Source organism: Sitophilus oryzae, unplaced genomic scaffold, assembly GCF_002938485.1.
Source record: "Sitophilus oryzae breed Bouriz unplaced genomic scaffold, Soryzae_2.0 scaffold_1178_pilon_pilon, whole genome shotgun sequence".
Lineage (NCBI taxonomy): Eukaryota > Metazoa > Arthropoda > Insecta > Coleoptera > Curculionidae > Sitophilus > Sitophilus oryzae.
This window is the reverse complement of record NW_022145813.1, coordinates 1,265,630-1,281,666: the sequence shown is the minus strand read 5'-3', so window position 1 is coordinate 1,281,666 and position 16,037 is coordinate 1,265,630. Positions and strand designations below refer to the sequence as shown.

Genomic DNA, 16,037 nt, shown 5'->3' with positions numbered 1-16,037 from the left:
TAAAAAAAATATTTAAGTTAATAAAATTCTCTTAAAAAGTACTTACCTTGATCTTCAAAATCCATTATAATTTAATTTATTTCCAAGTCTCTGAACTAAGAACCAAAATATATTAGCAACACTAAACCATTATCAGCAAATAACTGATATATTTAAACTACAAAATCTAACGAAAACAACATTCCCGTACGCTTTTGTATTACGATTAAAAAGTGGATCGTGATAAATTTGAATAAACGGACCCATCATCTGTTGAAAATAATATCATTGTTGAAATTATCGAAATTTTTTTCTTGATCCCCCTATGCGTCGATTTTATTGAATCTGAACCAATGTGCGGCGCAGAGCTAAACCAGCTAAACGAAATCTTGGACATGCTGACGGTAACGTCAGCTACAATCTCGGACAGGTTTTGTGCCACAAAATCGCCCATAAGGTGGCGCATCTTCTTATTTCTTCAATCAACGCTAATAGTTTTTTTTATACCCAAATGCTACTTTTTTATTCTAAGCTGTATTTAAGGTTAAGAGCGGATAAGAGGTGGTTACGATAAGAGCTATGTCTATACACGAAACAAACTTTTGTAATAAAAATATAATAGATTTTTAAGACCGTACTGAAATATATTTGTACTTTATTCGTGTTTCATTTAGTTTGAGTGGTTTAGGATGTATTTATCGCACGTAATGAGATATCAACTTGGAGAGTAAAAATCGATTCACGTACTTGAACATTTTTTAACTATTGTATGCAAACTGTTACTCGCGATACACATAAAAGCCGTATGTTCTAAAGCATATAGTGACGGCAGATGTGGTGAAAAATACTACAGCATTAGCAAAAATTAGTAATTATTTATCTTCTTCGGGTTCCATCTCCTAATGGAGGTTGGAAATCATCATGACAATTCTAACTTTGTTACCGGCTGCTCTGAATAACTGGTTTGAAGTCATTCCAAACTATTCTCTCAAATTCCTGAGCCTTGTTCTTCTTCTTCCTTTCTTCTGCCCTTTATCTTTCCTTCTATTATGTTCTGCAGCAGGGCATATTTAGGTCCTCTCATTATGTGTCCAAAGTACTCAAGTTTTCTCTTTTTAAGGGTGTTAATCACCTCTTCGTCCTTCTCAATTCTGCGTCGCAGTTCTACATTTGTAATCTTGTCAGTCCATGCAATCCTCAGCATACGCCGATAACATTATCTTTCGAATGCCTCAAGCTTCTCTATTTTAAGGGTCCAAGCCTATGAACCATAGAGTAGAGTTGCAAATATGTAACCCCTTAGCATTCTTAATCTAAGCTTTAAGTTGATGTCTTCACTGCAGAGACATTTTTTGAGTTTTACAAAGGATGCTCTGGCTATTTCTATTCGAGCTTTTATTTCTGCTGATTGATCCAAGTTTTCGGTCAACCAACTGCCAAGATATTTATATTTTTGTACTCTCTCCATAGGTGTATCATCTATTAGAACATTGGCTTGGACATCTTTATATTACACAATTGTAATTGGAATTGGACAATTATTTATACTAGACTTTATTTATTCCATGTACTTACCTATGTCGTATGTCATTCATATAAAAATATATTTTTTCCAAATATGGCTAATACAAAAATAATTTATTTTTTGGACGATTGATTGTTAATAGGTAATAATAATTTTTATGTCTAATATGTTTGAGACTATACCGATTTGGTCATTTTAGAAGTGTGGTCTGGATTTTAACGTGTAAGACAGTGATGTAGGCAGCTTAATGGAAATCAAATGTATTAAAAAGAAAGTAAAGTTGGATTGATACATTTCTTCTATGCGGTATTGCCGGATTTTGAATCAAAAGTTCAAACCGCACAAGTAGGCGTTTATGGAAAATGTTGCATCTAATAGTGCGTTTAGACTTGAGCACGCACGAGCTGAGCGTGCACGGCATTCGTTCGCGCTCTCGGCTCCGTTCAAATTAAAAACTTATTTTTCGACGAATGAAGTGATCCATTTGTGGGCGCACAGCAGAGTTGTGTTGGTGAAAATAATGGATGACCAAGAAATAGTCGAGGCTGCAGTCATTCATAACGCAGCTTAATTATTAAAAAGGAGAAAAGTCGAAAATATCGTCGCTGGTGGCAAACCCAAATTTTTAGAAATCGATATAATTTACTGCAACAATTTAGTGTCTGAGGAGGGCTATGATAAGTTCAAAAACTTTACAAGAATGACCAGGCCCGACTTTGAATATTTACAAAATTTAATAACACCAAAAATTACGAACAAAAGATACAAATTTTAGAATAGCAATTTCATTAATATCGACATATTCAATATTAATTTTATTTGCAAGGTCTTGCCATGCGTTTTTTTTTATTTTTTAATAATACAAAGAATGTTTAACATCCCATAATATAGGCAACTTTTCACATTCTTCAATTAATAATAAGGAAGATTCATCCCATAATTGATAATTGATGATCCACCCCATAATTTTAATAAAGAAAACGAAAAAAAATCACACACGCACGCACGAACGCAGACAAAACATATTGCCGGTGCAAACTGAGCGTTCGCGCACACATAAAATCCCTTTGATCACGGACCAAAAACCGACACCAGACGGCTCACGTTCGCGGATGCTCGCGCACAGACAGATTCAGAGTGAGCGTGCGCGCACAGCCGTTTACACTTGAGCATTCGCGGAGGATCAGTGCGTGCGTGCTCAAGTATAAACGCACCATAAGGTTCCAACTAGTTATGGAATAACTCGAGCAAAAATTCGATTGAGTACTCGATTATTGAAAAAGTGATGAGTACCAAGCGACGAACGCAAGCGATCCTAGAATGAAATAAATTGAAATCCGATTTTAATGTGACATACTCGATAAAGAGCCGAGCGAATTTTCTACATACATTCCAGGTATAGTCTGTCCAACGAGAAGATCCGTGACAGTGATAGATGTGTCTGTCATTTTATTTTCAAAGTAGTTTATTTTATTTTACAAAGAAATAAGTTGGTACAACTGGAACACATAGCAGGAAATTAATATATTCAAAATTTGACTGACAAGACAAGTGATTACTTCAAAATATTGTGAAAAAAACTGTATAAAATTGAAAAAATGTAATCGAGTTATTTTATTTAACAAAAAAACGGTGTGTTAATACAAAACAAACAAGAACAAGACACCACATACCAAAAAAATATAAAAAAGAACTATTTCTTACTTTCAAGCTTTATGAAACTTTGAAACCCGCATTTACGATTATATTTATCAATATAACTTATGTACAAATACAAATTTGTAATATTCTACAGGAATAAATAAAACAACATAAATAAAACAAACTATTTTATTAATAATAACACTTACCAAATTTTATACCTTAAAGGTTGATTACTTAACTTTAATCTTAATTTTTTTAAACCAGTACCTTTTGATATTATTTTTCTGCAGTACTAAAATCCATTATTTACCTATCGTGTGATGTCGATATTTTACAGCTACTCCAGTTTTTAGTATGTGTTTAGTAGGTTCCTTCTACCATATTCGAGATGCACTTATCTACGACGAGATGGTATACGAACTTTATTAATGGTAACTTTATTGGTGTATAAGACTTTCTGCCTGGGCAGCGAGTATGAACCATAAACTGTGCTCTGGGTCTACAGTTAATTTTCACTTGATTTTTCCTCCACTTGACTTCAAAAGACACAAAACACACGTAATAACACGAATCAAAATGCATCATCTTCCAAAACGCAGGGTATTTGACAAAAGTTGACACAAAATTATAACCTACAATTTGGCAAGACTTTGACAAGCGTCAAAAATCTAAAGGCGAGTTCATACGCATCGGCATCCGTTTGTCGTTCATCGTTCCGTCAAACCAATAAAATTGAAATACGATCTGGTTAAAAACAACAAGAGACGACGTATGACGGATTTATATTTAAACCCATCCATAGTTAACTTAAAAATTATTAGAAACTTTTTTTAGTAAAATAAATAGATTGGTATGGGACGTCATCTGCTTTTCTTCTGTCATCGTCTGTCGAAATCTTACCTGAGAAAAAAAAAACAGAGTATAGCAACTTTATACGACGCCATATATATGTATTTATCCGTTGCGTATCTGAGGGACATTTTACGACCTACATCGACAATGCTTTGAAATAAACTAAACCAGGCGATCAAGCGAATCGCTCGCCGCTTGCTACTTGCCATTCATCACCGAAAGAATATGTGCCCTGCGCACGCAACTTACTGCTTGGCGCTTGGCGTTAACGAGTACTTACTACTTACAAGCGACGCACAGTGCTTCGTCCCATGGACAAAAATCAAAAAATAAGTCAAAATTTACTAATATCTGAATATATAATTTTATACTTATAGCAATGTTCAACCATCCTGTATATTATTTTTCATAAACAGCGTTTTTGTTAGCAAATATTTTCACTAAAAATTAATTTTGCGATCATTATCTCATCAGTGAAAAGAATAACATTCATAGTAGTTCTGTATATTATGAAGTTAAACGGGTATGTACTTAATTGAAAGCCACTATGGATATTGTTAAACAAGGTATGTACTTTAAATTTATTTCTAAACAAGTTCGTGATTGTTTAGTTCTTATTTATTTTTTAAGATGATTCTTAAATGGGTATAAAAATTTTACGTTTTCAAACTTCAAAAAGGCATTTAAAAAAAACATATCAAAACATATCGTATTTATTGAATATTTTTGTTCCCATATTCATACACTTTTAATTTTTGTATAGTTCACCTGCGTCTGCTTGCGACGAACTTTATTTTATAATACTTTTCAGATGGAGTAAAATTGATAAGCAATGCCGATCTGGCTATACTTGGCTTGATCATAAAGACAAGAACTCAAAATTATTTGTATTTCAAAAAATATGTTCTTATTAGATATTGATGAACCTTCCAGTCAAATGAGACACCACTGGTGCCTGAAAAAGTCCACTATGTTGGAGCGAAACGTCGCATAAAAAAAGTGTCCATCTTTCAATTTATTATATAATCTCATACCCAAGAAAAGGAAAAAATAATATATGGATATGCTGTATTAAAGAGGTAACTATTAACATCCGAACCCCTCATAGCGACAAAATGAACAGTAACAACGCGAAAAAGTAACATATTAGAAAATGATGTACAGAAATATCTTATATGTGAGGATACTTCATCTACCTGATTTGGATACTATAAATTTGGAAGATTCTGTCAGCAGTAATTCTTCTGAATCAAAGTAGTTACGATCTATGCATTTTGTTGTCCTAAAGTAAATTTATAGTATCTTAAGTTTTTTTTTTAATTAAATATAACATTAATGTTTCTTTTTCATTAAACAAAAACATTTTTATCTTATCTTACGTATTAGGCTTATATTGTAGGAATCATGTTCTAATGTTATTTCAATTCTTTTTTATCACAGGAATTTATTTAATACTTACACCGTTTTCATACTATAAATTATTATTTGCTTAGATGGAACACAGCTCCAATATTTTTATTATTTATAAGATTTTTTTTTCATAAACGTGGGACTAAGAACATCATCATTTAGTACAATGAGAGTACTCATCATTTGTGTCAAATAAACCTAGTTTGAATAAATTGCTTACAATAAAAGAGAAGTTTTGGATTTTTGTCCTCTAGAGCCATATGTTCGAAGCACTGTGCGACGGGTAGAAAACCGTATTTGTGATATTTCGCTCGAGCGATCACTCGGTTATTGCAATCGCTTGAAACTCGAGTACTCGATTCAACCCAACCTTATTTTTCACAATTAGATACTCATTTTACTACAGATGTGATAAATTATATTTAGCTTAGATATATTATCTTCATTTCAGCAGTATACATGAAAGTTTTTAAAATAGTTTACTTTTTTTTCTACGCAAATTTTCCTACAAACGTAAAAACCAGCAACCCTGTATGCCGCGTTTGATTTTGTCTCTCTGTCTGCCAACCGGTCATTAATATTACTCTCTGTCTTACACGTTAAACTCCAGACCACACTACTAAAATGACCAAATCAGTAGATGCTGATCGAAAATTAAAAATATAATAAGGATGTCGTTGTATTTTTATCTTTTATTTTTGTAAAAATTGGCAAGTTTGTTAATAAACATTTATTTATTTGTATATTTTAATAATCTAATTTGTTTTATTATGCATTTTATTATAGTATATTCATCTCGATATTCATGGTAAAAGATTGTAACTATTGTACTTAAAAGAATGCATTCTTAATTTTATAAATAGAGTATTATCTGTATCTGAATTGTCCTCGGAATTATCTATAAAGATAACATGCTACACTCAATTAGGTATAATGAGATATCTTAAGATACTTTAAGATGAGCTCGGACTATTTCTGTAAATTACCATGTTATCAGTTGTCAAGATAACAAGATATAGATAACTATGTTAAAGTTGCAGTAAAATTTAACTTATAATCAATATTTCGACTAGTACTTTTCAATGTACAGGGTGTCCCATTTTGGTTGAAATCATACGGTATTTCCGTTATTCGTGAAGATAGAAGGTGCGGTTTGCACGAACCTGTGCCACTTTTTTGTCAAACGGAAGATGCCGCAAACAAAATTTTCATAGCCCTTTTCGATTCTGAGCTACAGGGTCTTTTTGAAAATTTTGCAATTTGGGACACCCTTTGTATCTCTGTTATTGTTAAGGGTATCGAGAAGGTAAAAATTGTTTATTGTAGAACTTTTTACGTAGGATGCAGTGGCGTAGTCTGTTATTCTACGAAAATAATATTTTTAAAGATATGATCTAAACTTATGTTTTCTTAAATGGAACACGCTGTATATTTATAAATTATATGATCTAGCTTGCCATAAGTTTCTCAAAAATATATATCACTTTATATTTATTTTCACTATTTACAGCAGTATTTAAAAGTTTTTGTTCAAATATTTGATTTATTAGTAGGCCATGATTGATAACAAAAGAAACTAAAGAATTATTAAAAGTATACTGCTATCTGTCTCTTGTTTTATTTTGGGAACCACTAATAAATTCTTTATATATTACGGAAAGTTAAATCTTTACCGCTATTTGTAAATCTTGGAAGCTATCTTATCGGAATTGCTAGATATTCCTTTAGCTAATTTACGTGAAATATAAGTCGACTAATTACTAACAATGTCGAACACCTGTATAATGCTTTAATAATGCTAATAATGCATGCTTTTAGATATTTGCAAACTCATCCCGCTATAATAAATTCCGTTATAAAAAAAAGAAAAATATATTCAGAGATGCAGTGGTAACAGTTCAAAAGTAAAATATATCAATACCAAATAAAATTTTAATATGTGTATGACTATTTTAGTACATACCATTCTGATTTTTTTGTTATTTATCACGGCCTACCAATAAAAAAATGATATATTTTAAATATTGCAGTAAATAGTGAAAATAAATATAGAGTGACATATGTATATCTTTGACAAGCTCATAGCAAGACGGATCTATAAACGGATATATAACGGATTTATAAATATACAGGGTGTTCCATTTGAAAAAAACATACCTTTAGTTAATATTTTCAAAAATATTTTTTTCGTAGAAAAACAGACTACGCCATTGTATTCAACAGAAAAAGTTCTATAAGAATCAGTTTTCATCTTCTCGATATCATTCACAATAACGGAGATACGGAGGCTGTGCCAAATTGTAAAATTTTCGAAAAGACCCTGTAGCTCAGAAAAGAAGAAGGCTATGAAAATTTTGTTTACAGCGTCTTTCGTTTGACAAAAAAGTGGGACAGGTTTGTGCAAACCGCATCCTTCTATCTTTACTAACAACGAAGATACCGTATGATTTCAACTAAAATGGGACACCCTGTACAGGGTGGGTCAAATTGGACACTTTTAAAGAGAAACACCCTTTTCTATAGGAGATAGACGAAAACATATACATAATAGACAAAAAATAGGTGTCTGGAGCTAAATTTTTATCAAAAATATGATGGTAAAAACCGTACATCGATATCTGTTACCGTTTCGGAGTTACGGTATGTTTTTCAAAAATGTGCATTTTTAACAAATCGCTGTAACTTTTTTGGTATGGAAAATTTTGTATTTTTATGCAAACATTTCCAAGGCACCTTTTTAAGTAGAATTTAATGGTTTAATTATTTTTTTAAATTAATAATTAAATAGTTATCAAAAAAAACATTTATTTTTTATTTGGGACACAAAAAAAAATAAAATTACCTTCCAAATTTTATTTTTTCCGTATTTTTTTTTCTATAAAAACTTGTGTTACAGTTATAGTCGCGGTTATAGTTAAGGAAGCATGCTCCAGGGGCGCTATTCTGTAAAATCGTCGGTATCGGTAAGTTACGACAGCTCTCGATATGTATTTGTATATAGTAAAAATGTGTTAATTGTTGTTGTCATAGTTACCGATCGGTCCTATGGCAGATATCGCAAATTTGTACCGACGAAAATCGGTATCTCTACCGTGCCCTTGACAACCTCACGGTAGAGATACCGAGAGTCGTCGGTACAAATTTGCGATATCTGTCATAGGGCCGATCGGTAACTATGACAACAATCAACACGACGCTCATTGGCCGTACGTACCGATAGCTGTCGGTAACTTGCCGATACCGACGATTGTACAGAATAGCGCCCCAAGGGCGCTATTCTGTACACGGCATCGACAATCGTCGGTATCGGTAAGTTACGACAGTTCTCGATACGTATTTGTATATTGTAAAAATGTGTTAATTGTTGTTGTCATAGTTACCGATCGGCCCTATGGCAGATATCGCAAATTTGTACCGACGAAAATCGGTATCTCTACCGTGCCCTTGACAACCTCACGGTAGAGATACCGAGAGTCGTCGGTACAAATTTGCGATATCTGTCATAGGGCCGATCGGTAACTATGACAACAATCAACACGACGCTCATTGGCCGTACGTACCGATAGCTGTCGGTAACTTGCCGATACCGACGATTGTACAGAATAGCGCCCCAGGGGCGCTATTCTGTACACGGCTTCGACAATCGTCGATATCGGTAAGTTACGACAGCTCTCGATACGTATTTGTATATAGTAAAAATGTGTTAATTGTTGTTGTCATAGTTACCGATCGGCCCTATGGCAGATATCGCAAATTTGTACCGACGAAAATCGGTATCTCTACCATGCCCTTGTTAACCTCACGGTAGAGATACCGAGAGTCGTCGGTACAAATTCGCGATATCTGTCATAGGGCCGATCGGTAACTATGACAACAACAAGCAACACATGTTTACTATATACAAATACGTACCGATAGCTGTCGGTAACTTACCGTTACCGACGATTGTACAGAATAGCGCCCCAGGGTTAGTTAGAATTTTCTTCTTCTACTAAGGTATGTATACCTACTAACTACCAGAGTGCAAAAAAATTATGATTTTTTTTTAAATAAAAAAAATCAATTTTATTTATTTTAATCAGATTTTTTTAATTTTAATCGGATTTCTTTTGATTTTAATCAATTTTCTATTTAAAGTCCTATCCTAAATGGCTAAATCTTCGTAAATCTGCCCGATATCGATAATAATAACATTCCTACGGCGCGTTGTCTTTTTTCCATATCCGTTGCCGATATATTTTATTCTGTAAACTTGGCCGAGATGCCCCTATTTCCGCCAAAAAAATCGGCCCCTTAGATCAAAGGGATTTTTTTGGTAATAGTCATGACTGTCTTAAGTTGAGAATAAAATTGGTACCATCTAATGTTCAAAGTGCTTTACTTATTGCCGAACAAAATGTAGAAATTTGGAATGAACTAGAAGATAAATTAGGGAAAGTGGAAGTTAGCTTGATCAACATTCAGCTGTTTCCAAAAAGGTATAAAATAACCTTGACTCCAGCTTATCTTTTGACATTGATTAGGCCTCGGGAATAAAAATATAACCTGACATCAGAAGAAGCTAGTCCTGCACTAGAGTTTGGGAATGAAATGTATTGAAATACCGGATTTCTGGCACTTCCCAATTTCAAAATAAATCTCAGCTATTTAGAAGTGTAATGGATTCCCACGAAATAACTTCAAAAATCGGTCAAACATTTTAATAGATAAATAGATATTAGGGATATGTGTTTTTATACCGTATGATCGAATAAAAACGGCGTCAGCGATGGCTATGAAATGAAGATCGCTGTCATTTTATATGTAAATTTATATAGGAAATGCCATCGATCGTCATTTCCAAGCCAACTGGACGCCGTTTTTATTCGATCATACGGTATATACCTTTTTTAATTTTTTTTCGATCTATTAAAATATTTAAACGTTACAACAGCAAGTGTAACTTTGTACTTGTAACTTTGATGAATAGGGCCAAAGAATATCTTAATTCTCATAGGCCATATTTGATATAGGAATACTTTTTTATAGCTTTATAGGAAAAGTTTTTCTAACTTTTACAGTTATCTTTCGATTTATCATAAGTATTTAAATTAGCTGATTTTTTTTAATTTAAATCCATGATTAAAACAAAAAATCCATTGATTTAAATCATTGCACCCTGCTAATTACACACAAATAAATAAATAAAATTGTCAAAACATTCTTAATTATTACTATTTTTCAACCATAAATAAGTAACATAAATATAAGCTCTAAATTCAAATTGTGCTTTGTCAAAATCATAAATCAACTACCATGGTCCTTCTTTTCTACCTCTATTGAAAGGAAATAATTTTAACAAACTAAACGTCATTGGTAGTAAATCCTCAATAAAATAATTAATAACTGATGAAATTAATCAAGTTCAATTGGCCATGTACCTAATTGGCAATAAATAAGATATATATATATATATCGTATAAGCGGTTTAATAAATCTATATATATATATATATATATATATATATATATATATATATATAACAAAATAGCTCCATTTTTTTATTTCAAATAAAAAAGAATTTAGCTTTTTTATGACAAAGTGCATAGTATTGATTGCTAATTGATTATAAGTAATAATTTCATGTTTATATCTCTGATAGATACATTTAATCATTTGAATGTATTCAAGTAACTAAAATCAAAGAAATTATTTCTAGCTAGGTATACCTGCTTCTCTTTCTCATATATTAAAATGTCTGAATACAATTTCTCACCCTAGTAATTAGTAATCAAAAATAAATGCACAACATTATTAGGTATTATTTTTTAACAAACTAGACTTAAGAATAATATACATAAAACTGTTCAATTTTTGTAAAAAAATAGAGAAATCTAGGCTAGGCAAGTGGTACTGACAATAGAGTTTCATAACAGGTAATAGTTTTAAAATTCTTTTCATTGTATTCTACCTATAGAACAGAGTAAAAACATCGCAGTCATTGAAAAATAGCACTAAAAATAATACATAATAATCTATCAATGTAAATACCAGATATAAACCTATTTTTCCAAATAATATAAAACCACTGGCACATTTACTAAGAGTTTCCAAACCGGTTTAAGAATTTAATAATACTTATATTTTTACGTAGAATAAAATGACTATGCTTCACATCTATAGCAAGCTATTTCTTGGTATTTAACTAAATATAAATCCTTACCTTCTTCCTTTAATAACACATTGTCCTCAGTCCATATAATGAATAATTAAATATTTCAGCACTTTGAGTCAGTTTCAGAAAAATATTTATTACTCCACTTCAAACAGATTTTACACACATTAAGTAACGAAGCACAAACGCTTCCTTAATATTTATAATTAATTCTTTTTTTAACAAATGCAAATTCACTTTCTTCAACTAAGCACATCAAAAAATATCTACTAAACTACTAAACTGACAGAACACAGATCACGGATCAGAAAATTGACGTTTCACATTTTTTTAATTGAATTTAGTGTAGTCAACCAGTAATACATGCATATTAGAGCTGTGCTTTTTGATAAAACCACAGATCTACTTAAAAAAAGTTACTTTCTGATGAAACCAAAAATATAGAGGTAAGGAAATGAACCTTGACGAGTACCGCTTACGCCTACAGGGGGAATCAAATAAGTAATAATCACAGCTGATAATTTCTAATTTGTTTCAGTTTAATTTATTATTTAGTTCTATCGATATTCTGAATTTTTAGATTTTTTGAGATAGTTTGGCACCCTTGGGCATGTGTTTTAATTTTTTAGCTTTTTTGGACTTATAAATTGAGATACGAGTATAAACGGCTTTGGTATTCTTCTGAACTGTTTTTAGTATGTGTAATCATTTAATAATTAGTAGGTAGTTATGTTAGTAAATTTTATTTATTTTATTTGTTTAGTATTTTAATGATGGTTCGTAGTACTAAAATAAAAAATAAGACATTCTTATTTGTAAACTTTTGTAATAACTAATACAGAAATATTAATTTATACATGCCCAGTGCGCCAAACTATGATAATCATTTACTTTAATGATTGTTTTAGTAATTTTACTATTTATAGTACTTTCTGTTTCGTTCTTGTCTTGATCAAAAGATCATTATTCCACTGTAATAGGTACTGTGTGATTTACGGTAGTAATCTAAATAATATTTTGCCATATTTTTAAGATTAACTAAGATGGTTTGTTATAATCACTATTAGTTTCTGACCTCCCCCTATAGAATATGCGCGAACAAAGGCGCAAACATGGCGGCCACCATAATTAGAAATTTTGTCCACGCCCATGCTTTTTCTCCCTACCTCTATATCTTTGCTTTGGTAACGGCAACGGCGACACTTGTTTGTCAATGTCAGTTTTACGTCAATTTTGTCTTGTTGTTTATTTTTTTAAACCAAAACAAGCCGTCAGTAAATTTTTCTGATTTATTTTATGGATATTGTTATATTCCCAGGCTTTAAGTAGCTTAAGCTTTGTATTTTAAGTTGTTAGTAATTTAAAGTTAAAATGTCACAACGTAGAACTAATCGAAGCAGTCAGCTTAGCCAAAACAACTCATTGGTTGAAGGGAATATAGAAGACACTGTAAATGATCTTGTTCGGTATATTATTTATAAAGGTGGAGAACATACAGTCTTCAGTAAATCTGATTTGATGAAGAACGTTATACACAAAACCAGTCGATATGAAGACATTATTACCCGAACGAACGAAATACTAAATTCTGTATGCAGTTGTGAAGAGATTTTATAATTTTCCTTTTTTTAATTTGTATTTATAATTTAAGGTCTATGGATATAATATGGTAATATGTGACACAATAAAAGGGAAAGAAAAATCTTACATTATTACAAATACTTTATCACACATAAAGAACACTAATGAAGAAGATATTCCAGATGATGTTAATAGAATATTGATTTTGTTAATTCTAGCCCACATATTTATGTCTAATAATTCAGTTTCAGATGGTATGAACATTTATACTTAAAATGTATTTTTTTATATAAATTTTACTTGTAGTTTCACTATATAGTTTTCTGAATTCTCTTGGAATTGATGTGGAAGTTGATCATCCAATATTTGGTAAAGTAAAAGATTATATTACAAAAATATTATTAAAGAAACAATACCTGCAATCGGAACTCGATATCAAATCAAGGAGACAAACATTTAAGTGGGGTGCTAGAGCAGAAAAAGAAGTTTCAAAGATGGCTGTTTTAGAATTTGTTTGTCAGGTAAGTAGTTTAACACATTAGACATACAACAAATAACAAATGTTGGTAATTTATTGTTTTTCAGATATACAAAGATAGGCTGCCAAAAGACTGGTCCAATCAATACGAGATTTCTAGGAATCAATCTCTTCCAAGTCAAACAGAAAATGAAATTGTTGAAACTCAAATTCTGGACGATTGAATATGTTAATGTCAAGGCAAATATAAATAAATATTTTATTATGCAACAGAGGTTTTTTTTAATTTAAGCAGAAATGTTAGGTTTTTCACAATCATATTTTTCTTTCAAAGATGTCTTATATTTACAATAGAAAGAAAATATTACTATACTATGTGCTGCAACCTGCAACAGTGTGTCGGGCATCTATAAGTATATTATCAGATTAACATTTTGAGAAAAATGCATTCTTTATAAAAGTTTTAACTTGTTCTAAAATTGTTATTCCCGTTTATTTGTTTCAAAATTTCTCTACCATTTTAGAGGAAATAAGATATGAAAATAAATTTATTATTAGTTATTTAAAAATATTATTACAAGATACAGGGTGTCCCAAATATATAAAAAATATCAGATATTTTTTTTTAAATTGAACACCCTGTATATTATTACATTTTTAATTTCTACGATTAAAATAAAAAGTAAATTAGTTTAAGGTTAATCATACTTAAACCTTACCGTTTTTGAAATATTTTCAATTTAATGAAATTGCAATAAAAATTTTAAGGCTTCATTTCTCCAAGGGTATCCTGTGGTATCAGTTTTTAATACTAAATATTATTGATCAGTTATTGTGTTATAATAAAAATAATTTCTAGCTTTAAACGGTAAAATTTAATTTAAATGGGACACCCTGTATATTTTAGGAGAATCAGATGCACAATTTAATTGTCTATCAAATTATATTTTACCATTTTTTACCTATACCTCCAAGTTTTCGTAGAAAATGTATTTTCTTATAATTTAGACCTCATTTATTAATATACCCATGGAATATTGACATTTTAGATTGTTTTTAAAGCAAGAAATGTACAAAGTGTACAGGTGCTAAAAACGAGAATTAATAATATTACCAGCTCATTTGTATACAAAAAGAAAACTATTTAAATTGTTATAAAAGAGTACCTAGACCATTAATTAAATATACCACCATTATTTCCGCCCAAATATTAATTAATTATATACTTAATTGTGTTAGTTAATAAATTATGCTAAATAAATATGGATTTGAATCAGAAATCAATATAATAATAAGTTATGAAAAAGAACGTCTCTGTTATAAATAAGCATTCGTCAAAATATGAAATAATTATTTTAAGGTGGTACTTTTTTCACACTGTCTAATACACATACAAAATTCAGTTTTTTAGTATTTGGAATTAAAGCCCCATACTCACACTTCGCTACTTCACTTCGTTCCTTCCTCGCGTCCCTTCATCCAAAAATCATATATTTACTATGGGAAAATATCGAGTTTATGCCTTCCTTCCTCCTTCGTCAAAACGCTACTTCGTCCGTTTACTTCCTCAAAACGCTCCTTTCACGTATTGTCGGTTTTTGGAGGAAGTAGCAAAGGAATTATCACTAAAAAATATTAAAATATATAAAATATATAAATCGATCTTGGATTTGATTCGTAGTTGATTTCTTGATTTGGCAGTACGTCTGTACAGGGTGTCCCATTTTCGTGTGTTTTGCAAGGTTTCTCGTTTATGAGTCGAAATACAAAGATGCGGTTTTCACATTACGCTGTTACTTTTTTATGAAACTAAAGATGCTACATACAGATATGTCCTAGCTCTCTTACTTCCTAAAATACAGGGCGAATCTGAAATTATTGCATTTTTCGATCCCTTTTGTATCATAACTTATCGAAAAGGTGAAAACGGTCTCCCGTACAGTTTTTCACGTAGAATGCAGTGACGTAACTATTTCTTCGTTGGAATCTGTCTTTTTTTAAATTGACTAAAACTTATATGTTTTTTTAAATACGATATTTTGTATATTATTTTATTTTCCTTGTTACGAGCTTTCTAAAATACTTATTTTCATAAACGGGGTAAAAATGCAACTTTATTACATAGTCGGCCGGTTTAAATTAGGTAATCAAAACAAACAACTAATTTATTCGACGTAAAATGTTGGTTATTGGCATGTTATTTAAAAGCAGCACAAGTTCAGTTTCCGTGTAGCTTATCAAAATATCACGATGCAAAGCAAAATTATCTGGTAAAATTAAGTTAAATAAAATAAGAGCCGTTTAGCAGTTTAGCAGTACCTAAATAAATAAATATAGAGTATATTATAATTTTCGAAAGCTCATAACAAGGCAAATAAAATAAAAAATAATATATAGTGTCCTGTTTAAAAAAA

At 31.0% G+C, this 16,037-nt stretch overlaps 2 protein-coding genes across 2 annotated transcripts in view; one reads left to right on the top strand and one right to left on the bottom strand.

Annotated features, from left to right (window-relative positions):
* Positions 1–11,857, bottom strand: part of LOC115890806 (zinc transporter 1) — a 97,825-nt gene extending 85,968 nt beyond the window's left edge. Inside the window, exon 1 of the mRNA XM_030911158.1 lies at positions 11,613–11,857. The gene's annotated coding sequence lies outside the window, so the exon portion shown is untranslated. The remainder of the gene's footprint in view (positions 1–11,612) is intronic.
* Positions 11,858–12,776: 919 nt separating this feature from the next.
* LOC115890233 (melanoma-associated antigen B10-like) lies at positions 12,777–13,895 on the top strand. The gene is made up of 4 exons (XM_030910411.1): positions 12,777–13,154; positions 13,216–13,399; positions 13,452–13,666; positions 13,731–13,895. Exons 1-4 carry the CDS (start codon positions 12,936–12,938, stop codon positions 13,845–13,847), a joined length of 735 nt encoding a protein of 244 aa, XP_030766271.1. The 5' UTR covers positions 12,777–12,935; the 3' UTR covers positions 13,848–13,895.
* The last annotated feature ends 2,142 nt before the right edge of the window (positions 13,896–16,037 follow it).

Bases quoted from the DNA above. Each gene is read 5' to 3' on its own strand.
- LOC115890233 (XM_030910411.1), top strand. From the start codon at position 12,936: ATGTCACAACGTAGAACTAATCGAAGCAGTCAGCTTAGCCAAAACAAC. The intron at 13,155-13,215 runs GTATGCAGTTGT...TTATAATTTAAG, and splicing joins CGAACGAAATACTAAATTCT to GTCTATGGATATAATATGGT. The intron at 13,400-13,451 runs GTATGAACATTT...TTTTACTTGTAG, and splicing joins TAATAATTCAGTTTCAGATG to TTTCACTATATAGTTTTCTG.